Source organism: Rhinolophus hipposideros (genome assembly GCF_964194185.1).
Source record: "Rhinolophus hipposideros genome assembly, chromosome: 24".
Taxonomy (NCBI): domain Eukaryota; kingdom Metazoa; phylum Chordata; class Mammalia; order Chiroptera; family Rhinolophidae; genus Rhinolophus; species Rhinolophus hipposideros.
The window spans coordinates 10,955,795-10,974,368 of NC_138070.1; the positions used below are offsets into that span (position 1 = coordinate 10,955,795).

The following is an 18,574-nucleotide window of genomic DNA, read 5'->3' on the forward strand; positions in this document are numbered from 1 at the left end:
ACCCCCTCTCTTCCACATGGAAGCCCATGCAGAAAAAAAAAAGCCACTTGGTTCAAACTCTTGTTTTCTAGAGCAAACGCCACCCAAACCACCATGGCACGCTTTCCTGCCAGCATGGATAGGGGCAGTGAGGTTCCAAGGAACCAGACCTCAGAAACTCGTGGAAGGATCCCAAGAGGGAGAAAGGATGTAGACAAAATATGACTGAGGACCGGGAAACCCATCAGTATCTTTCTGCACAAGCAAACTTCAGCCAGCTGAATCCACAGTTATCAGACAATACTTGGATTGTGCTGACATCCAACCACTTAGAATGAAACTCCATTCCATGCGCGTGAACCTATTAGATGAAAACGCCTCAATTTAGATAACGCAAATTGCTTTCGGAGCATAATTTCCCATTAGTTCATTAATCTCTCTATTCAGAACGCCAACAAGACAGCTAATGATAATTCCGGAGGAAGTGGGTATTAGACCTACGCAAAAGAAAAGGGGGTTAGACATTCGGTAATATCCTGGCTTCCTGGGTGGAGGGGTACCCCAAAATGAGTCCATCAAGTGAGTAACACTATTCCTTTTGTTTATTAAGGTACTTATCATGGGCCAAGTACTAGGCTGAGCATTTCACCTTATTTATCTCACTGAATTTGTTTGTTTTTAAACCATCTAGTGAGGTAAATATTATTTTCCTCTGTCTGCAGAGAAAGGAACTAGGGCCCAGCAATGGTTTCACACCAGTTAGGGGCAGGGGCAGGATTCATATACAGGTGTGTGTATCTGACCTACAGCTGGGGTTCCTATTCATTCCTTATCTTTCTGACTCATCACGTCAATATTTACTGGATGGCTTTACTGCAGAGACAACGATAAAACAAGACTCAATTTTACAGAGTAAGTCCAAGGGCTATAACAGCAAAAGAGTCTGAAAAGTAATCAGCGAAGAATGCTCATCCTGTAAAAAAAAGAAAAAGAAAATCTCACACGCTGAGATGCCAGGCTGGGGAAATAGAGTTTCATTTTTGTCAAACTGCTATTTTTATATAGAATCGTTGTTCTCAAGGGTGGTCTCCGGACCAGTAGCATTCTCATCGCCTGGGAACCTGTTAGAAATGCAAATTCTTGGACCCCACCCAAGATCTGCTCAATCAGAGACTGAGGAGGTGGAGTGGGTGGGGAGGGGGTGAAGCCAGGAATCTGTTTTAACAACCCCTCCAAGGGATTCTGATGTACGCTCATGTTTGAGACCCATACTCTAGAGAAAAAAAACTCAACTTTGCAAGGGAATTTGGAGCAGTGCTTCTCAAACTTTAACATGCACAAGAATCACCAGGACAATCTTAAAATGCAGATTCTGACTCAACAGGTCTGGGGCTGGGCCTGAGATTCTGCATTTCTAACCAGCTCCCAGGTGGTGCTGCTGGTCCAAGGACCACACGTGGCATAGCATGGGTCTAATCCAATCCTTGTCACTCAGGGAACTTCGGGCAGTAACATAACCAGGATCATCGTAGGATATATAAATAGACGTCATTGCCTTCGGGGCAGATTTGAATTCAAGCCTCTGGAAAGGCTTTAGGAAAACAGGAAGTGACCTGTCCCCCACACTACTATTTTCCCAAAGTTCCCACTCAAGTGTAAGACCTTCCCTGAGCACCTTAATTAAAACTGTGGCCTCTTCTCTGGCCTTTTCTGTCTCCTTTCTCCGTAGTATTCTTATCCTAAGCACTCAAGCATCGTCTGAACAGATGCTCCATTTCACTAGTTTCCTTGGTTTACTGTCTGTGTCCACCCCCATTCCACCATCATGCAAGCTCCGTGAGGGCAGAGATTTTTGTCTGTTTCATCCACTGTTATCTGCCCTGCGCCTAGGACAGCGCCTGGTGTACAGTAGGTGCTCAATAAACATTGGCTGAGTGACTGAACAAATGGCTCTGCCCATTTTTTTCTAAGAAGCTGTCTTTGCCATCTTGCTGCCACCTCTCTGAAATTCTACCTGTCACTGTCCTTTCTCATGCACTTCCGTTTCCCTGAAATTCATTACTCTGTACATGGTTTTCCTCAAACTCCTTGACATTGGAGTCTTCGTATTACCTATTTCTGTCCTTCCAACCCTTCTATCTGCCCATAAGTGTGCCCCAAATGTTACCAATCTTTAAAACCACATATAAATGACTATCCATCCTCACTATAATTAATGCAATAGCTGCAAGATTTTATTCATAGAAGAATACGTTCAAACTTCAACTGGTGATAATCAGGAACGCACGCTCATCATTAGCTCTAAACTCTGTTGTAGTTACGCAGCTACGAGGTCAAAATTCCTGAAGCATGCTGAAACTCTAGAGCAGCTACAGGACTGCTTTCACCATTTTGGCAGTTTTTCTGAGGGCTGAAGCAAATTGGTATGAACCACGGTGCAGTCCAACCATGGCTTGAATTCTGCCCCTTTCAAAAACCAGGAGCCACTTTTGCACAAGGTGGAATGAGGAAGAACGTTCCAGGAGAAAATATTGTAATCTGGGATAAGAACATTTCATTGACTCCTTCCCAGTCCTGTGGCGGGTGCTAATATCACACCCGCTTTGCAGATCAGGAAACTGAGCTCCCAGATGACAAGCGTCTTGCTCAAGCTCACAAAGGGAGTTCAGCAGTGGAGCTGGGACTCACACTCAGTGCTGGCTACTTCCAAAGCCCGTGCTTCTTGCAGCCACCTCTTTCCCAGGTCCCCAGCCTTCCTCCAGCCCTTGGCAGGGTCTGAGCCTTTGCTCATTACTTCTAGAACAGAGAGCAGAAGCAAAGGCCACCTCAGAGTTCTGCCTCTAGTGCTGAAAATTAAAATGGCCCAGGAAGTATTCAGCCTTGCTGACTCCTGGCTGTGTCCCTGTCATCTAATTACCTGACTTCAAAGCCTCCACTCTGCAGGTGTAAAGATGTAAAGGCTGGCATTCCCCCCACAGAACAGGGTGTGACTACACACAGATGAGACAAGTCCCCGAAGCAGCTGGTGTATGGGGGGAATCAGACAGCCTTCCAGTTAAATCCAAGGGCCTGGCCTTGTACCTCTCAGAGTCAGAAAGATCTGGGGCCCCCGTTCTGGGGGTTCACCTGAGAGCCTAGGTCCACGGAGGCCCAAGGTGGGGATGCAGGCCTCTAAACACCAACGCTTGGTAATTACTGCTCCCTCTCTCCCTTATGCCACTGAGCGTTCGGCTCCTTAGGGGTTTGAATTAATTAATCCTTCCCACAACTCCAGGAGGGAAGGGAGCCCTTAGCCTTACCTTTGTTAATCAGGTAAGACCTTGGGGGAAAGTGAATACTCGCCCCTGCAGCTATGCCACCTCCATCACGGGGCAGGGATGTGGGGACGCCTAAAGGAGCCCAAAAGAGGATTCCCAGCCTGGGATGGAGAGACAAGGAGGAGAGAAGGTTTCCTACAACCTTTTAAACTAAGTGGCTCCTATAAGCAAACATATGTGCAGTCATTTGTAACTCTTGGATACAGTTGAATGTCAATGACCATTTTACGGTAACTGGACCAGAGCGGGTATTTAATATACATTTATGGAAGGAGAAAGGAAGGCTAGGCATTTGTGACCTTTGACAGAGGACAGAACTCTCAGCCTGGCACTGGGCTATGTGCTTTAGTGTGGATTTCTTGAATGCTCACTGCCACAAAAGGCAGGTATGATGATTATTCCTTTCATGCAGAGGAAAATACTAGGAACAGAAATGTGAGGTAACTTGCCCAAGGTCACACAGCTACAAAGTAAGAGCCAGAATTTGAATCCATCTTTGTCTGATTCCAGAACCCACCGTGGGCACCACAATTTTTCTTCTGCCTCCCTACTATTGCCAGACTCAACCTGGAATGGGTATGGGGGCCGAGTGGGCAAAGGGAGGGCGAGACCTCAAGGCCAACATGACACCACAGAAAGAACAGGAATTACGGGGCCAGGATTCAAGCCCTAATTGCCACTTCCTAGCTGTGTGACCTCAGGCAGGTGACTTATCCTTGCCAAGACTCAGCTTTCACATCTGTAAAATGGGGAGAATCACAATACCTCCCCCATTCCCGAGAGGAGAAAAAATAAAGGAGAAAAGGACTTCACAAACTCTAATCCAGGGATCGGCAAACTACAGATGAGGGACCCAAGCCAGCCCTCAACATACTTATGTAAATGATTTATTGGAATAAATAAATTTGCCACGCCCATTTGTTTGTGTATTGTCTCTGGCTGCTTTTGAGCTACATGGCAGAGCTGAGTAACAAAGATGCTATACCCACAAAGCCTAGCATTTACTGTCTGGTCAGCTCAAGAAAAAGTTTGCCAACCCTGATCTTAGATGCTGTGAAAATTCCAAGTGCCACCACACCTCAGCAGACAGCTTTGTGCATTGCAAACATTGCCTCTCAGCTCAGGTTCTTATTCAGAAGGGCTCTCCCTGAGCCATTACCCCAAGGTACAGGTTCATTTAAGACCTATTTCTGAAAAACAGAATAAGCAACTCTCCTGAGAGTCAAAACAACCAAACTCCCACAAGCTATATCAGGGTCCGGTATGGCTCTGACATCAGACACCACGAAAAGACACTGCCAGGTGCAGCCACTTACTTGCAATTTTTACACTTGAGGCCAAAAAGCATCCCTTTCCCACAGACTGTGCACGTCTGAGACATCCAGTACTTGGTGGAAAACCTGGGGAAAAGAGACAGAAAATGTTCAAAGGCAAGGTGATGGCCACTGACCTGTCTCTAGAAGGATGAACCACTTAATGGGTAATCCACACATGCCCTGGATTCCAGTCCTACTTCCTCCGAGACATGTGATTGAATCAAGTGGCTTTAACCACTGGAGCCTCAGCCTTCTCATCTGTAAAGTGGGGATAATACCAACACTGACCTCATAGGTTGTTGGGAAGATTAAACAGAGCCAGCATGTCAGGGGCTTCACCCAGTGCCTGGCACATAGTGAGCACTCAATGAATTAGGCAGTGGTTATATTATTACTCTATCATTCTTCACAGTCATTCATTCATTCAACAAACATTCCCTGGTAGCCTACTATGTGCCAAGTTCAATTCCAGGGCAGAGCAATGGATGGGGCTGGAATTGTCCTTGGAGAACCACAAAGCAAGGTGGGGCTTCCTAGGAGTCCAGCTAAGCCATTCCCCATCACTGCTAGTCATGTCACCTGGGAAGCTTCAAGAGGGGGCCTCCCCCAAAAAAAGCTGAGACCCCAAACGTCATAGCAGAGTCCGCAAAAGTCCAAAGCCTTTTCAGATCATCAGCTCACCACCCTCCCCGTCCATCACCACTTGCTTCAATCAAGGCAGTTTGGAGGCCTCCAATATGTAGCTATGAGCAGCAGGAAGAGAGGCACGTTAGATTAACTTCCTGAGCCCCCACTGCTGCCAGGGTACTTTCTTCTCCAAGAGATACCAGGCAGTGGCAGGGCTGGCCTCGAGAAAAGTATTGAAGGTTGCTAGGTCAGAGTTAATTTTCATTTTCAATTTCTGTCACCTTCAGCTGGAGTTGTGTCTAATCTCTACTGCCTCAGAGTGTCAAAATGAAAATCGGAAGTGATTATGTAACTTGGCGCTTGAGAATTCTGAGCCAGCCTGCTTCATCTGGGTCGGTCACTCTCCAAACAGGATAAGCCGCAGCCCAGACCCTCCCTATCTAAGCAAATTGTAATACTCTGAACGGAGAGATTCTTGTGGCCAATAGAAGTCCCTCTCCAGTTTTGCACTGGGGGTTGGGTTAGCCCCTTTCAGCCCCTCAGGAGGGCCCACAAGTTTGGGAGGGTCTGTTTTGTAGGATTCGGCAGCTATAGGGGATGGTGTTTCACGCACCAGCCAGCAGGATGGAAATCAATGGCTGGCAGGCACTATGAGAGGTGGGTGGGAGTTCTCTCTGCTTTCCGGCCCTCTCCCACCTCTCCCTCTTCCCAAGCTCCAGCTGAGGTGATTCTCAGGACAGTGGATAAGATGGGATATTAACTTCATTTTTTTCACCAAGGCTCGTGTGAATCCAGGTCTCTCCCTTGTGGCATGGAGCCCAGGGAGAAACACAGGGCAAGACTGAAGAGTCCCAGCTCCTCTAAGGAGATGGTCCTGATGTCCAAGATCATCCATCAGGTCATTTTCCCCCTCTAGCCATCAGCTCTTGAATCTGAGGTACCACCAGATGCTAGGGCCTGGGGGTGGGGCTGAGCCAGGGGCGTGGCCAATGCAGAGCCAGGGGCGTGGCCAATGCAGAGCCTGGGGGTGGGGCTGAGCCAGGGGCGTGGCCAATCCAGAGGTAGAGCTGTGCCGGCGGGCAGTGCAGAAGAAACAAACAAACAAAAAGGTCCTCTTTTTTGATGCCTTTCTCTCTGCATCTTACTGCCTGACCATGAGGTGTCTGTCACATATTTCTCACTACTTCCTCCACCATTTTCTTGTTTGAGACTTAACAACTATGCTGTCAGCGTATTTCTTTCAAGAGTTGTTGAATAGATGATTCTCCGGGAGAGTGTGCTCACTGCCACCTCACCCCAGCTATATGATGTATCTGCCCCTGGTATTGCCCCCTGCCCTCCCAAAGCCCTGATCTCTCCATACTGTCATGGTCTGTTAACGGTCTAACCCTCCACTACACCGTGAGCTCCCCGAGAGCACAGGCCTTACCTCTCGCTCAGTGGTGCAGCCCTGGCACAGAAATTCTGCACAAACACCAGTGGAAAGAATCCATGCTTGAGTGAGCCAGTCCCTCAGCTAGTTCACGGGGGCCTCGGTGCAAAAACTCTCAGCGGCGGTATTCAAAGGACACAAAATGCTGAGGTCAATTAGCTTGTAGACTCATCACTTAATCGTCCAGGGCCTCAGTTTTCCTGTCTGTTAAATGGCTGTAACCACACTTGCACTGCTTATTCCACTGACTCGTGATTATGAGGATCATGAAACCAAATGTGGAAAGTTAAAGAATTTCTCATAAGGGAGGACTAGTAGATATAAATCTCCCTCCTGAAAAGGGCTGCTGTACCCATGGAGACGTTGTCCCATGCACCCAACAGGGCTGGCGCACTGGACTGATTTACACCTCAGCCGGGAGCGAGCATCTCTGAGTTCAGCCTGCAATCTTGTGCCTTCTGGGTGGGGAAACCCAAAATGAGGACATAAAGCATTTGTCTTGACAATAATACCATGTATTGAGTGGTTATTACATGCCACGGCCTTTGCTTAGTATTTTAATATATTATCTCATTTAATCCTCCCTCTGGGTGGGCAGAATTATCGGATAAGAAAATCGAGTCTGAGAGGTTAAGAAACTATCTATCTCAAGGTTGCAAAGCTTGACCAGCTGGAATGGAAATACAAGTCAGTTTGACTCCAGAACTGTGGCTTTTAACCATTATGTATTAATTTTATGAGGGCCCTCTGAGTGAGAAGCAGACATCTCAGTCCCTAGCTGCCACACTGAGGTTTAGCCTGGCACACATGAGAGGGGCATGGGGGCATAGGAGCTGGGGTAACACCTCTGTCCAGCCTGGCACCAGCCCTCACCGTGCTGGGAGGCAGGCACCAGTGCACACAGGAATCCAGCCTACCTGTGCTTGATGGAGTTGCCAAGGTCTCTGCGAGGGATCTGAGGGGACCAGCGTGGCACTGACAGTGTGTCTGCAGGGAGAGAAGAGAAAAGGAGATGACCTGTTACACAGAGGCTCGGAGACGGGGTGGGATCTAGTGAAACCCTAGAAGGAAGAAGGAGGCTCACTGGCCTCAGAAGCACAGACCCATCACTTGTTGAACCAGAGCCAAGCGGAACACTGCTTTAGCTCGTGTTATCTTAACCCATGCAAGGTGCCCTGGGCAGGGCAGCCAGAGAAGGCCTGGAATGAAGCCAGCTGTGAAAGAATATAATTGAGCATCACTTCCATTTACAGAGTGCTTAGTGTATGCCAGGCATGTGCTAAGAGACGAACACGCCTTAGCTCGCTACCTCGTCAGAACGACCCCTAGGATAGGGATTGTTAGCATCCCCGCCTTCCAGATAAGGAATCTGAGGCTTGGAGAGAGGGTCATATGCTCAAGGTCATACCTCAGAGGCTTCACAGCAGCTGCGAATCCAGGCTTGAGGGACTCCAGAGCATGTGCCCTTGCATGCAAAGTTCTAATGAGGTAGATTCCAAATGCCAGTAATGAAAGTACCACTTTCCTAATTTTTGTTATGCCCCTGTACAACCCATAAACTTATTTACTTACTATTTGAAGTTGACTCTTGTTTGTTTATATAAATTTGTTTAAAAGCAAACTCTATGTGGGAAACTAATATCACTCTCTGTATATTGCAGGTAACTATTTAAAATATGTCCAATTATGTACCATGTTAACTCAAGCTAGAATAAGGGGAGGGAGTGATGAGCGGATGTATGAGTGGGTGATGGACAGGTAGATAGATTGGTAGGTGGGTGGGTGGGTGGACAGATAGATGGATGAACGGACGGATGGATGGATGGATGGATGGATGGATGGATGGATGGATGGATGGATTGAAGGATGGATGGATGGATGGATGACCGTTTGGATAGGTAGATAAATGAATGATTGGATAGGTGGGTGGCTGGACAGATGAGTGGATAGATGGACAGATAGGTAGGTGGGTCGATGAATTGCTAGGTAGTTGGTTGGGTGGGTGGGTAGGTGGATGGACAGTTGGATGGAGGGATGGATAGATAGATGGATAGATTGAGGGATGAATGGAAAAAAGGAAGAAACAACAAATCACACAGACATCAGACTGGTTGCCTGCTCCCATCTGGCATTTTCTTGCATGCTTAGGCTAAATCCCAGCCACCTCCACTATCACTCTACCACTGCCTGAGTTCTGGGACTTCTCCCTCCCTGGGTACCAGCCCCCACCTTCACTCCACTCGCCAGCTGCCAGCACCAGCCTCCTCACAGACCTCGAAGTCCCCGAGAGGTGTGAAACAACACAGAAATGAACTAGCGCTGCCTGCGAAATCTCCACCAGCTAGGGAGAGAAGAGGCCAGGAGCTGACCCACATGCCAGGTCCCATTTCTCAGGCCAGATGGATGGAGACAGCTCCCTGTTTCCAAGCTGAAAAGGCACGCCTCATTTTTCACAGCAATTGTTATGGAGTGACGTGCTCATAAGGGAGCCTGGCTTGTCTGAACCGATCAGGAAGCATTTAACCCCCAACCCATTCAACTCCTCTCTTCTGTCTACTGACACTGTACGCAGCCATCTGAAAGCTGTTTCCAGAAACCCCGACTCTGCCCTGGTAAAGCTGGGACTCTTTTTGGGAGAGCTAATGATTTTCCAAGACCCAAAGGGCAGAGAAAACCCAAGAGGGAGGCAGCATAATATATCAGAATCATAGCCAGCGGAATTTCCTCTAGTTTAACTAAAAACTAAATGTCATCCAATCCAAGCCCATCTTACTACTTGTTTCAGTTTCTGATGGAAACAAAAAAGACAAGAAAGAAAAACCATTTTAAAAAGATTGAGTGTTCTTTCTATTCCCATCTCCCCTTTGGGGACTGAAGTCAGATTTGGGAGGAAGACCTCTACCTGCTAACTCCTTAAACTGCTTTCTCCAGTACTAAGGGGGGCGGAGGTGTGACAGCTGTGTGAGTTTCACCTCATGGGACATTAGTAGTGGTTGTCCAGAAAGGTGTGTTGAGAAGGATTCTGAGGCTTGATAGGAAAGCCCTGAGATTGATTAGGAATGTCTGCCAGGGGTGAAGAATAAGGTCGTATCTACAAGTCTGCATATACAGTATTCACCTCTCTGGCGAGGAGGGTCCACATCTTCACCTTTGCCTCACTGCCTCATAACATAATGCCTGGGACAAAGTAAGTACTTAGTACACGTTTGCTGAATCCACGATATTTATACTATAAACACTGAGTTTACTGATCACTCAATGTGTGTTAGGCATTATGCTGTGAAGTGTATACCCGGAAGCTCCATGCACACGGTGTCCTCATTATTCCCACTGGACAAAGGAAGACACAGGGGCTCAGACAGGTGCAGTGATTCACTAAAGGTACTAGCAGAACCTTAAGGTGCAACTCTGCAATTGTTTACAAGTCCTCCAAAAGCCGCTGCACCAGTATTTCCAACCAGGAGCACTTCTGGCCCCCAGGGGACATGTGGCAATGTCTGGAGATATTTCTGGTTGTCATGCTAGGGTGCGTGTGTGTGTATGTGGGGGGTGCTACTGGTATCTAATGGTAGAGGCCAGGCATGCTGCTCAACATCCTACAATACACAGGAGACCCCCACATCAGAGAATGAACCAGCCCCAAATGTGAACAGTGCCGAGGATGAGAATCCAGGTGGTTTTCACTTCTCTAGCCACCTACCTACCCCCATCACCTCCAAAAAGACCAAGATGGTACTTCTGAAGCTCGAGTCAGCAGAGAGCAAATCCTCTTTTAATATAAGCACCTCTCCCTGTTAGATTCATATTCTTGTTCTTCTCAATTACAGCACCTTCTCAAGAAAGTCGAAGTAATTAAGTTTAGTAGTTTGGTTTCATTTCCCCATATCTGGTTGACGAAGTAAATTCTGTCAATTACGTTAAGCGGCTGCAGTATCATTAGTCTCAAGCAATAATAACCTCCACACGGCTTCGTACGTGGGTGTGAGGAGCTGAACTTGGAGATCCTCTCTTACTTTCTTCATTTGGATTTCATTACACTTGCCGATGCCAGCCGTAAAGCAAAGGAAAACTGTTTCAAGGGAAGGGAGGGAAAATCTATGAAAATCCAGGCCTTATCATAACGGAGAAGGCAAACAGCATTTACAGCAATTAAACTGATATAGAAACTTCTGCTTGACAGTCAAAGCACCTATTAAGATGTCTCCATAGCTGAACAAAAGATTCTTTTCTACTCTAATTTGCTGATAACAAGTCAGACAGACACTGAGGCAGAACTGTGCACAACTCTGGTGTTTTCTGTCCCTGGGGGAGAATCACAGACACTTCTTAGATATTTTCATTTCCAGTACCTGGAAAGGGAAAGTAAGTTATGCCATTTGCCCAAGGTTACACAGCAGTTAAAGGCCAGGACTGGGGTTTTTAATTCATGTCACATACCCTGGGCTTAATAAAGGACAGCTAAATTCATCCCCATTTCACAGATGGGAACACTGAGGCTTAGAAGCAATAAGCAACTGCTTATAGCTAATAAGTGACTGAGTGGGGATTTGAATCACAGACAGGAACAAAATAGGTGCTTCTAGTCCAGACGACCCTCCCGATACATGGAGTCCAACCCATCCTGTACTGTCCATGCCTCCTACCTCTGTCTGGCAAAAGCAAAGGAAACGATGACTATTGACCTTTTTAAGCTCAAGGAAGGGCCTCAGAGGTCTGGAAGGTGATGTAAGAGTATATTGTTCATTTCTTCTATCACTCATGCAGTTATTGAAGAAATATTTTGTTGAGCAAAATAATGCCCTCTGCCCCGAAATGTCCAATGTCCACCTCCTAATCCCTGGAGCCTGTAAGTGTGTTACCTACGGGACCAAAAGAGATTTTGAAGATGTGATTACATTAAGGATCATGAGATGGGGTAGATTACCCTGGATTACCCCGGGGGGCCCAGTGTAATAATAAGTGCAAGAGACAGACAGGAGGGTCAGAGTTAGAGAGGATGTGACAACTGCCGTCTTGGAGGACAGAAAGGGGCCAAGAGCCAAAGAAGACAGCAGCCTCCAGAAGCTAGAAAAGACATGGAAAAAGATTCTCCCCTAAAACCTCCAGAAGGGACCAGCTCTTCCAACACCAACTGTAAGATAATAAGTTTGTGTTGTCTTAAGCCACTGAGTTTTGGTAATTTGTCACAGCAGCCATAAGAAACTGACACAGCACCTATTTTGTGCCAGGTATGGTTTTAGGAGCTGCGGGTAGGGTGAACAGAATAATCAAGTCTTTTTTGGAGCTTACAATCTATAGGAAGAGTAAGAAAGTGACACATTCCACGAGGGAAGTAAAACAGCATGGACTTCGGGGTTTAAGTCAACGGGAACCTTGAAACACACTAGAACAGAGGCAAAAGGAGGCAAGGATGCTGGAGGGACCCGGCAGGGCAGAGCTCTTAAATCACAAATTTAAGAGCTCCCCCTGGTGGCCATGGAAAGAATAGCCCGCCAGGCGGTGACAAAAACAAGATGAGCCCACCCACCCTCCCACTTCCAACTCCCTACCCCCATGAGATCTAAAGCATCAGCCCTGACCCTTACAAGACCTTTCGTCTCCCAGCCCAGGCCTTTCCCCCTCCAGCTGTCATGATTTCACCTGCAGCCCCCAATAAAAAACCCACACCCCACAGTAATTAGTCCACTGCCTGGCACAGGAGCAATGCTCAGTCTTATTTATTATACGAGGTCTGACAATTAAGTCTGAGACCTTGTTGCAACGATGTTGCTAACCTTTTTATCATACCAGAGGATTTATTTATTATGAATTTGTACCAACGGGACAGTTCACCAAGTTTACTATTTGGAAGTGCTGAAACGGCTGCGTGAAAAAGTTACACGACCTGATCTTTTTGCCAACAATTCATGGCTCTTGCATCACGACAACGCACCAGCTCACATAGCACCGTCTGTCTAGGAGGGAGTTTTTAGCCAGTAAACAAATAACTGTATTGGAACACCCTCCCTACTCACCTGATCTGGCCCCCAATGACTTCTTTCTTTACCTGAACATAAAGGAAATATTGAAAGGAAGACATTTTGATGACATTCAGGACATCAAGGATAATACAATGACAGCTCTGATGGCCATTCCAGAAAAAGAGTTCCAAAATTGCTTTGAAGGGTGGACTAGGCGCTGGCATCGGTGCATAGCTTCCCAAGTGGAATACTTTGAAGGTGACCGTAGTGATACCCAGCAATGAGGTAGGTAGCACTTTTTCTAGGATGAGTTCGTGAATTAATTGTCCTACGTCACACACAGCCCAAAGGGGGTTTGCCTCTTGGGGCTGTTCTTTTTTTCCCCATTTAATTCAAGCAACCCTATGAGGTTGTATCTCCAGTTTACAGATAAGGAAACTGAGGATAACCACATTGTGCAAAGTCCTATAGCTAGTATTTGGTGGACTTTAGAGTTGAATCCAGATTCCTATAAAACTAAAGCCTTGTTATCCTCCCTACATCACACTACCTTCCTATACTATGTCTTCTTCTGAGACAAGTAGAAGAGTGTTGTTTAAATCATGCAATCCTAGAGTTGGAAAGGACCACAAGAAACTGTCAGCTGCAGTCTCTGCGTCTCTATAACCTTCTTGAATAGAAGAGGACCTACCTTCTCCTTAAATGTTCCCATGGAGATAAAGACCACTGAGCTCATAATACTATTAATAATAACAGCTAACATTTAGTGAACACTTACAGTATGGCAAAACTCAGATGAAGTGCTTTAGACGTAGTATTTAATTTAATCTCCAAAACTTCATTTCAGGCAGTAGAGCTGGGGTTTGAGGTAGGAGACTCAAACCCCAGAGCTCATGCTCAGAAACACCACAAATAAAATGGAAGTTCCAAGCTGCCCTTAAGCTCTCAGCTCAGAGACATGACAGACCGAGTGACAACTTAACAAGGGTGCTGCATTAAAATCAACTAGCAAATTCTTTGGCCCGAAAGATACCTGAAATGAATATAACTTGGACCATTAAACTCTTCTTTGAGGGCCACAGGCCAGGCACCAGCTAAAATCCCGCTGATTTATCCAAGGTGCCATGCAATCCTTGACTAAAGCTGTTCACGATATTATTCACATAGCTGGGAATAACTATTTGCTTTAGCCATCCAATTCAAATAGAGCAGATCTACTCGTAAAAGTACTTTAATTACATGTCGTCTCTAAAGGTTACGGCTCCATGATTCTTCAAGGCCAAATTGAGTTTCTTTGTGTATATGGACATATTTTTTCTCTCTAAGACAATTACAACCACTTCCCCAGATCCAAATCTCATCATCTGGGGTCTGTGACAGCTAGGAAGGCATCCAGGGAGCGACGTAGCACTGGTGAGTGTGTAGATGAGGGTGGGCCCAGGTGCCATGTCATGGAGGAAGAAAGAAGGCAGAGGGGAATGACAAGGATACGAGAGGCTACCAGGGCGGAGCAAGGATTGTGTTGCTCACTCTTGATGGAAGAGACCATTCCTGGGAGATTCTTAGGGATCCCCGGGCATTGAGGCAAAACAAAGAGCAATAGTGAAACTACCTGCCTAGAAATAGAAACACTGCAGGAATGGAGGTCTCGGGGTCAAACCAATCTGCATCTATGTGGGGGTTTAAACTGGAGACAAAACCTTGAGTGTAGACCTCCTCTGGAGTCAGATCAGCATACTTCGTTTCTGAACAGGAAAGACCTCCACCCAGGTCATCAGGTTGCCCAGTGGAGTATGGAGGGCGAGACCGTAGGACTTTGAAATGAGCAGACCTATGTCCACGCATCAGCTCTGCCACTTACTGGCTAAGAGACCTTGGGCACTTGGTCCTCTCCGAGTCTCAGTTTTGTTTCTTATAAAAAGGGGGTCAGAATAGCTCCCTCACAGGACTGTTAGGAGGATGAAGTGGGGGTAATTCACTGGAACGGGGCTCAGCTGAGTGCCTGACCTACTATTGTTATCATTGTTTTTGTTACCACCATCATCACTCTGCCTCTAGAATTAACAACATGCCAGTGAGAACATGACAAAACTCTCCTCGGAGGATGCTTTAGAGAGGTTGGCAAATTATGACCTCCCCAGGCCAAATCCAGCCCATCACCTGCTTTTGTTAATAAAATTTGATTGGCACAGAGCCACACCCACTCATTTACATATTGTCTGTGACTGCCTCTGCACTAGGACAGCAGAGTTGAGCAACTGTGACAGAGACAATCTGGCCCACAACACCAAAAATAATTATTACCTGGCCCTTTAGAGAAAAAGTGTGTCAACCCCTGATTTAGAGCTCTGTAACTCATTTCCTTGGCTGATTAGCCAGGATTTCTTTCCTTTTCATTTTTTCCCCCAGCTTTATGGAGGCCTAATTGGCAAATGAAATTGTAAGATATTGAAAGTGTACAACATGACGATTTGATATATGTATACGTTATAAAAGATTGTTTTCTCTGAAGCCAGAAGACTTGGGTTGAAGACCCGGTTCTGCTAATTACATGGCGGGAATCCTTGGACAAATGGCCTGTCTTCTCCAAGCCCAAAGGTGCAGGACCACTTAGTGTCACCCCGCTGCTCACCTAATCTTAGCACCCTGTGGGGGGTGTTGCTTCCATGCTCATCTTACAGGAGAGAGGAGCCAGGCACAGTCGGACCTCCAAGCGGCCCAGCCAAGATTCTAACGCATACCAGTCTTGCCCCCACCCTGTGTTCTTTCTAGCCCTCACTATCTCCTGCAATGTCTCTGATTACATGTCACTGCTGAAATTCCTGTCAGCGTGTGAAGGCAGAGGGAAAGGAAAATTAACTCTCTTCTCTCGCTGCTTCAGTCTGGGCTCATTAGTACAATTATCCACTTGTCACTTTAACAAAGCAGAGAGAAAACCTTGAGGACGTGGAAGTTACAACTGGAGGGGTGGTGGTGCTGGTCACGGCTGAGGGGGATAGACAAAGAAAGTGCCCTCCCAGCAGTGTCTCCAGGTAGGAGCCTACCTTGGTAAGATGGTGAGCAGTGAGGACATTGAGCAAATGGTAGCACAGCAGACAGAGGGCTGATCCATGGCCCAAGAGGCAGGAAAGTATGGAGGCTATGAGGGGAAGACACTGCAAAATCACCATCAAAGTCCTCCATCACCCAATCCTTCTGGCCCCAGACCTGGTTGAAAAATTTTTTAAATAGTAAAGCTAAACTGGAAGCACCTTCAAGTTCTAATGGGAAAATGAGAACATATTTATTCCAACATCTCTCTCCTGTAGCATTCTCCCCTTTTTAAAAGACCATCACCTCGTGTCTGAGTCCTAGCAGGTAACTGCTGAGCTGGGATCCCCTAAATCCCCCATAAATCAAATGTGTGGACAGTGATAACATCATGCGAATCCTGGAATCATCACCTGAGAGCTATTTGGACCCCCTCAGATGGCCTCAATTAAATTTCACTGCCGGTAAAGAAAGAGAAGATAGCTGAGGCATTTAATTACATTTTATAATGTGCTCACTGCTGAATTTATTGAAGTGTATCGAGGATTTTTAACCTCATAACCAAACAATGGGAGACCTGGATGCCGCACGAGTAATTATATTCCTTGTGGGGATGATAGATGGAGAATCCAATATGTTAACAGTAGGTCAGGTATGCATGCCGTGGGGGAACGGGGACGGGAAGGATGTGGGGACAATGGGGGCTCATGGGAGGTGTATGACAAGAAAAGTGAGGCAATCGGTCTCTAATTCCATGAGACACCACCCTGCCGATTACAGGGGGGAGTGGCATTAATTATCAATCTTCTCTCGATTCTAAAAATGAGACATTAAGGCCTATTTCTTCCCACTCCCTGAATCCCTACCCCAAACCTTCCCCTTGATATAATTTTATTGCTAAGGTCTGGAAAAAGGAAGGGGTCATCTTGAAATGTCAAAATCAGTTTATGTAATAAGTTAATAAAGTTAAAATATAAAAAAGAAAATAAAATCTTCACATCTAGAAAATCCAGAAGAATCTCACTAGGATAACTGATCCACCTTGGTTTGGTTGGGAAGTCCTCGGGAAATAATCAATGAGGAAATAAGTGTGGTGCTCCTGGAGTTAGGTGTTTCAGTTAAACACAATCCTAAGAGTGGGTTTGATGTATCCAAAATCATTGTCTCAAGGACCTCCATTATATACTCAAGTGACCAAGAAAGGTCAGATGGGGAGGAAGAACGTGGTGATCCCAGGCCAAAAAGGAAGACAGGCCCCTGAGAAAACAGCAGGACAGCACTAAGGACCAGTCTTGGGCTTAAAATCACCAATGGCCCCATTACTGTCCCCGGCCCCTGCCCAGCTCCCCCTGAGTCATATTCACTCCATGGATCTGCTGGTTTGCACCTCCCACTCTCAATGAAGCTGTTCTCTCTGTCTAGAATATTCTCCTGCACCGCACCCCCCTATCCTGGCCACACACACACTTCTCTTAGCCTGACTCACACCAACTCTTCTTCCAAGATCCAGCTCAGCACAGCTCCTCCAGGAAGCCCTCGCTGAATGCACAGGGGCAGACACCCCTGCCACGCCCCTCCCATAGCATCCTGAGCTTACCTCTGCAGGCCACTTGCCTCATTACACAGAGTCTCTGCTTACGTATCTGTTCTCCCCACCACCGTTGACTGTGAGCTCCTGGAGAATTTGTGTTGCCAATTACCCATCTTGACATGCTTACTGTCTCAAGCAGAGTTTGTCTTAGAGCAGAGAGGTGAAGGGTTTTTCTTGCTACCTTCAACAAAAATAAGCCAGAAGCCCAACGCTCTGAAGGGAGGCTTCACTTCTCCATGCCCTGCAAAGCCTGGGTCAGTCAGGGGACCCAGGAAACCAGAAACCCCACTCTGCCCTGACCACCCACCCACACCTCCAGCCCCAGCTCCCAGACTAGGACCTCAGCTGAGGCGGCTGACCAAATGAAGCCCGTCTAGTCATCCAAGCCACCTGGGTCAGGACCCCTGAAACGTCTTCAACTCCTCCTGAATGGGTGCCGTTGACATGGTCCCTCCTGAGTGCAGGCTTGCAATTTATATCAATTTTCACCCTCAGTCTCTCAGCAACCCTGTCAGGGAAGACAATATTGATCCCACTTTACAGATGGAGAAACTGAGGCTCTGTAAACTTCAAAACAGAAAAGGAGAGTGATCAAATGAATGGGATTTGGAGTTGGAAAGATCAGGGTTTTTGTCCTTGTTCTGCTCCTAACTGGGCAAGTTACTTAACTTTTGTGACCTGCAGCAGAGTAATAATGATAATAGCTAACCCCTGCCCAGTCAGGGGTTCCCAGAATCATCAGCATGCTGAAGTCATCTGATGCGTGCATCCCTCCCTCACATTGTGCTTTAATTCCGGGATCAGCAAACTGCAGCCCACAGTCCAAATCTGGCCCACAGCCTGTTTTTGTAAATAAAGTTTTATTGGCACACAGTCACGCAGATTGTCCATGGCTGCTTTTGCACTGTAAGGGCAGAGTTTGGTGGCCATAAAAGAGACCATATGGCCTACAAAGCCTAAAATATTTACTATCTGGATCTCTAATAAAAAGTTTGCTGACCCTTGATTTAATTGAGTTGCGGTATGACCTGGCTTTGAAAAATTTTAAAGGTCTCCAGGTAATACTAATCTACAGACAAGTTTGGGGTCTTCTGGCCTAAGTGTTTTACCTGCATGAGCTCCTTGACTCTTTGTAACAACCATGTTTGTTTCATTCTCTCCTGTGTTCTCAGCAGCTAGCTCAGTGATGGGCAGATTGCCATCTCCACAAGTATTGAATGAATGAATCAAAGAAGGAATGAATGAGTGAAAACCCACCCCGTAAAGTAGGTACTAATGACCCCATTTTGCAAATGAGAAAACTGAGGCTCAGAGGTCAGCTA

General features: G+C 46.6%; 1 protein-coding gene across 3 annotated transcripts in view; it reads right to left on the bottom strand.

The window, feature by feature from the left end:
- KSR2 (kinase suppressor of ras 2) overlaps nucleotides 1-18,574 on the bottom strand; it is a gene marked incomplete at its 3' end in the record, with an annotated part of 362,386 nt that overhangs the window by 94,233 nt on the left and 249,579 nt on the right. For 2 of the 3 annotated variants that reach the window (XM_081036472.1, XM_081036473.1), the window contains exons 6-7: nucleotides 7,589-7,658; nucleotides 4,613-4,696 (exon numbers count right to left, since the gene is read on the bottom strand). In XM_081036472.1, coding sequence (XP_080892598.1) covers nucleotides 4,613-4,696; nucleotides 7,589-7,658 — 154 coding nt within the window. The remainder of the gene's footprint in view (nucleotides 1-4,612; nucleotides 4,697-7,588; nucleotides 7,659-18,574) is intronic. The other variant, XM_081036474.1, reaches the window with a different exon arrangement.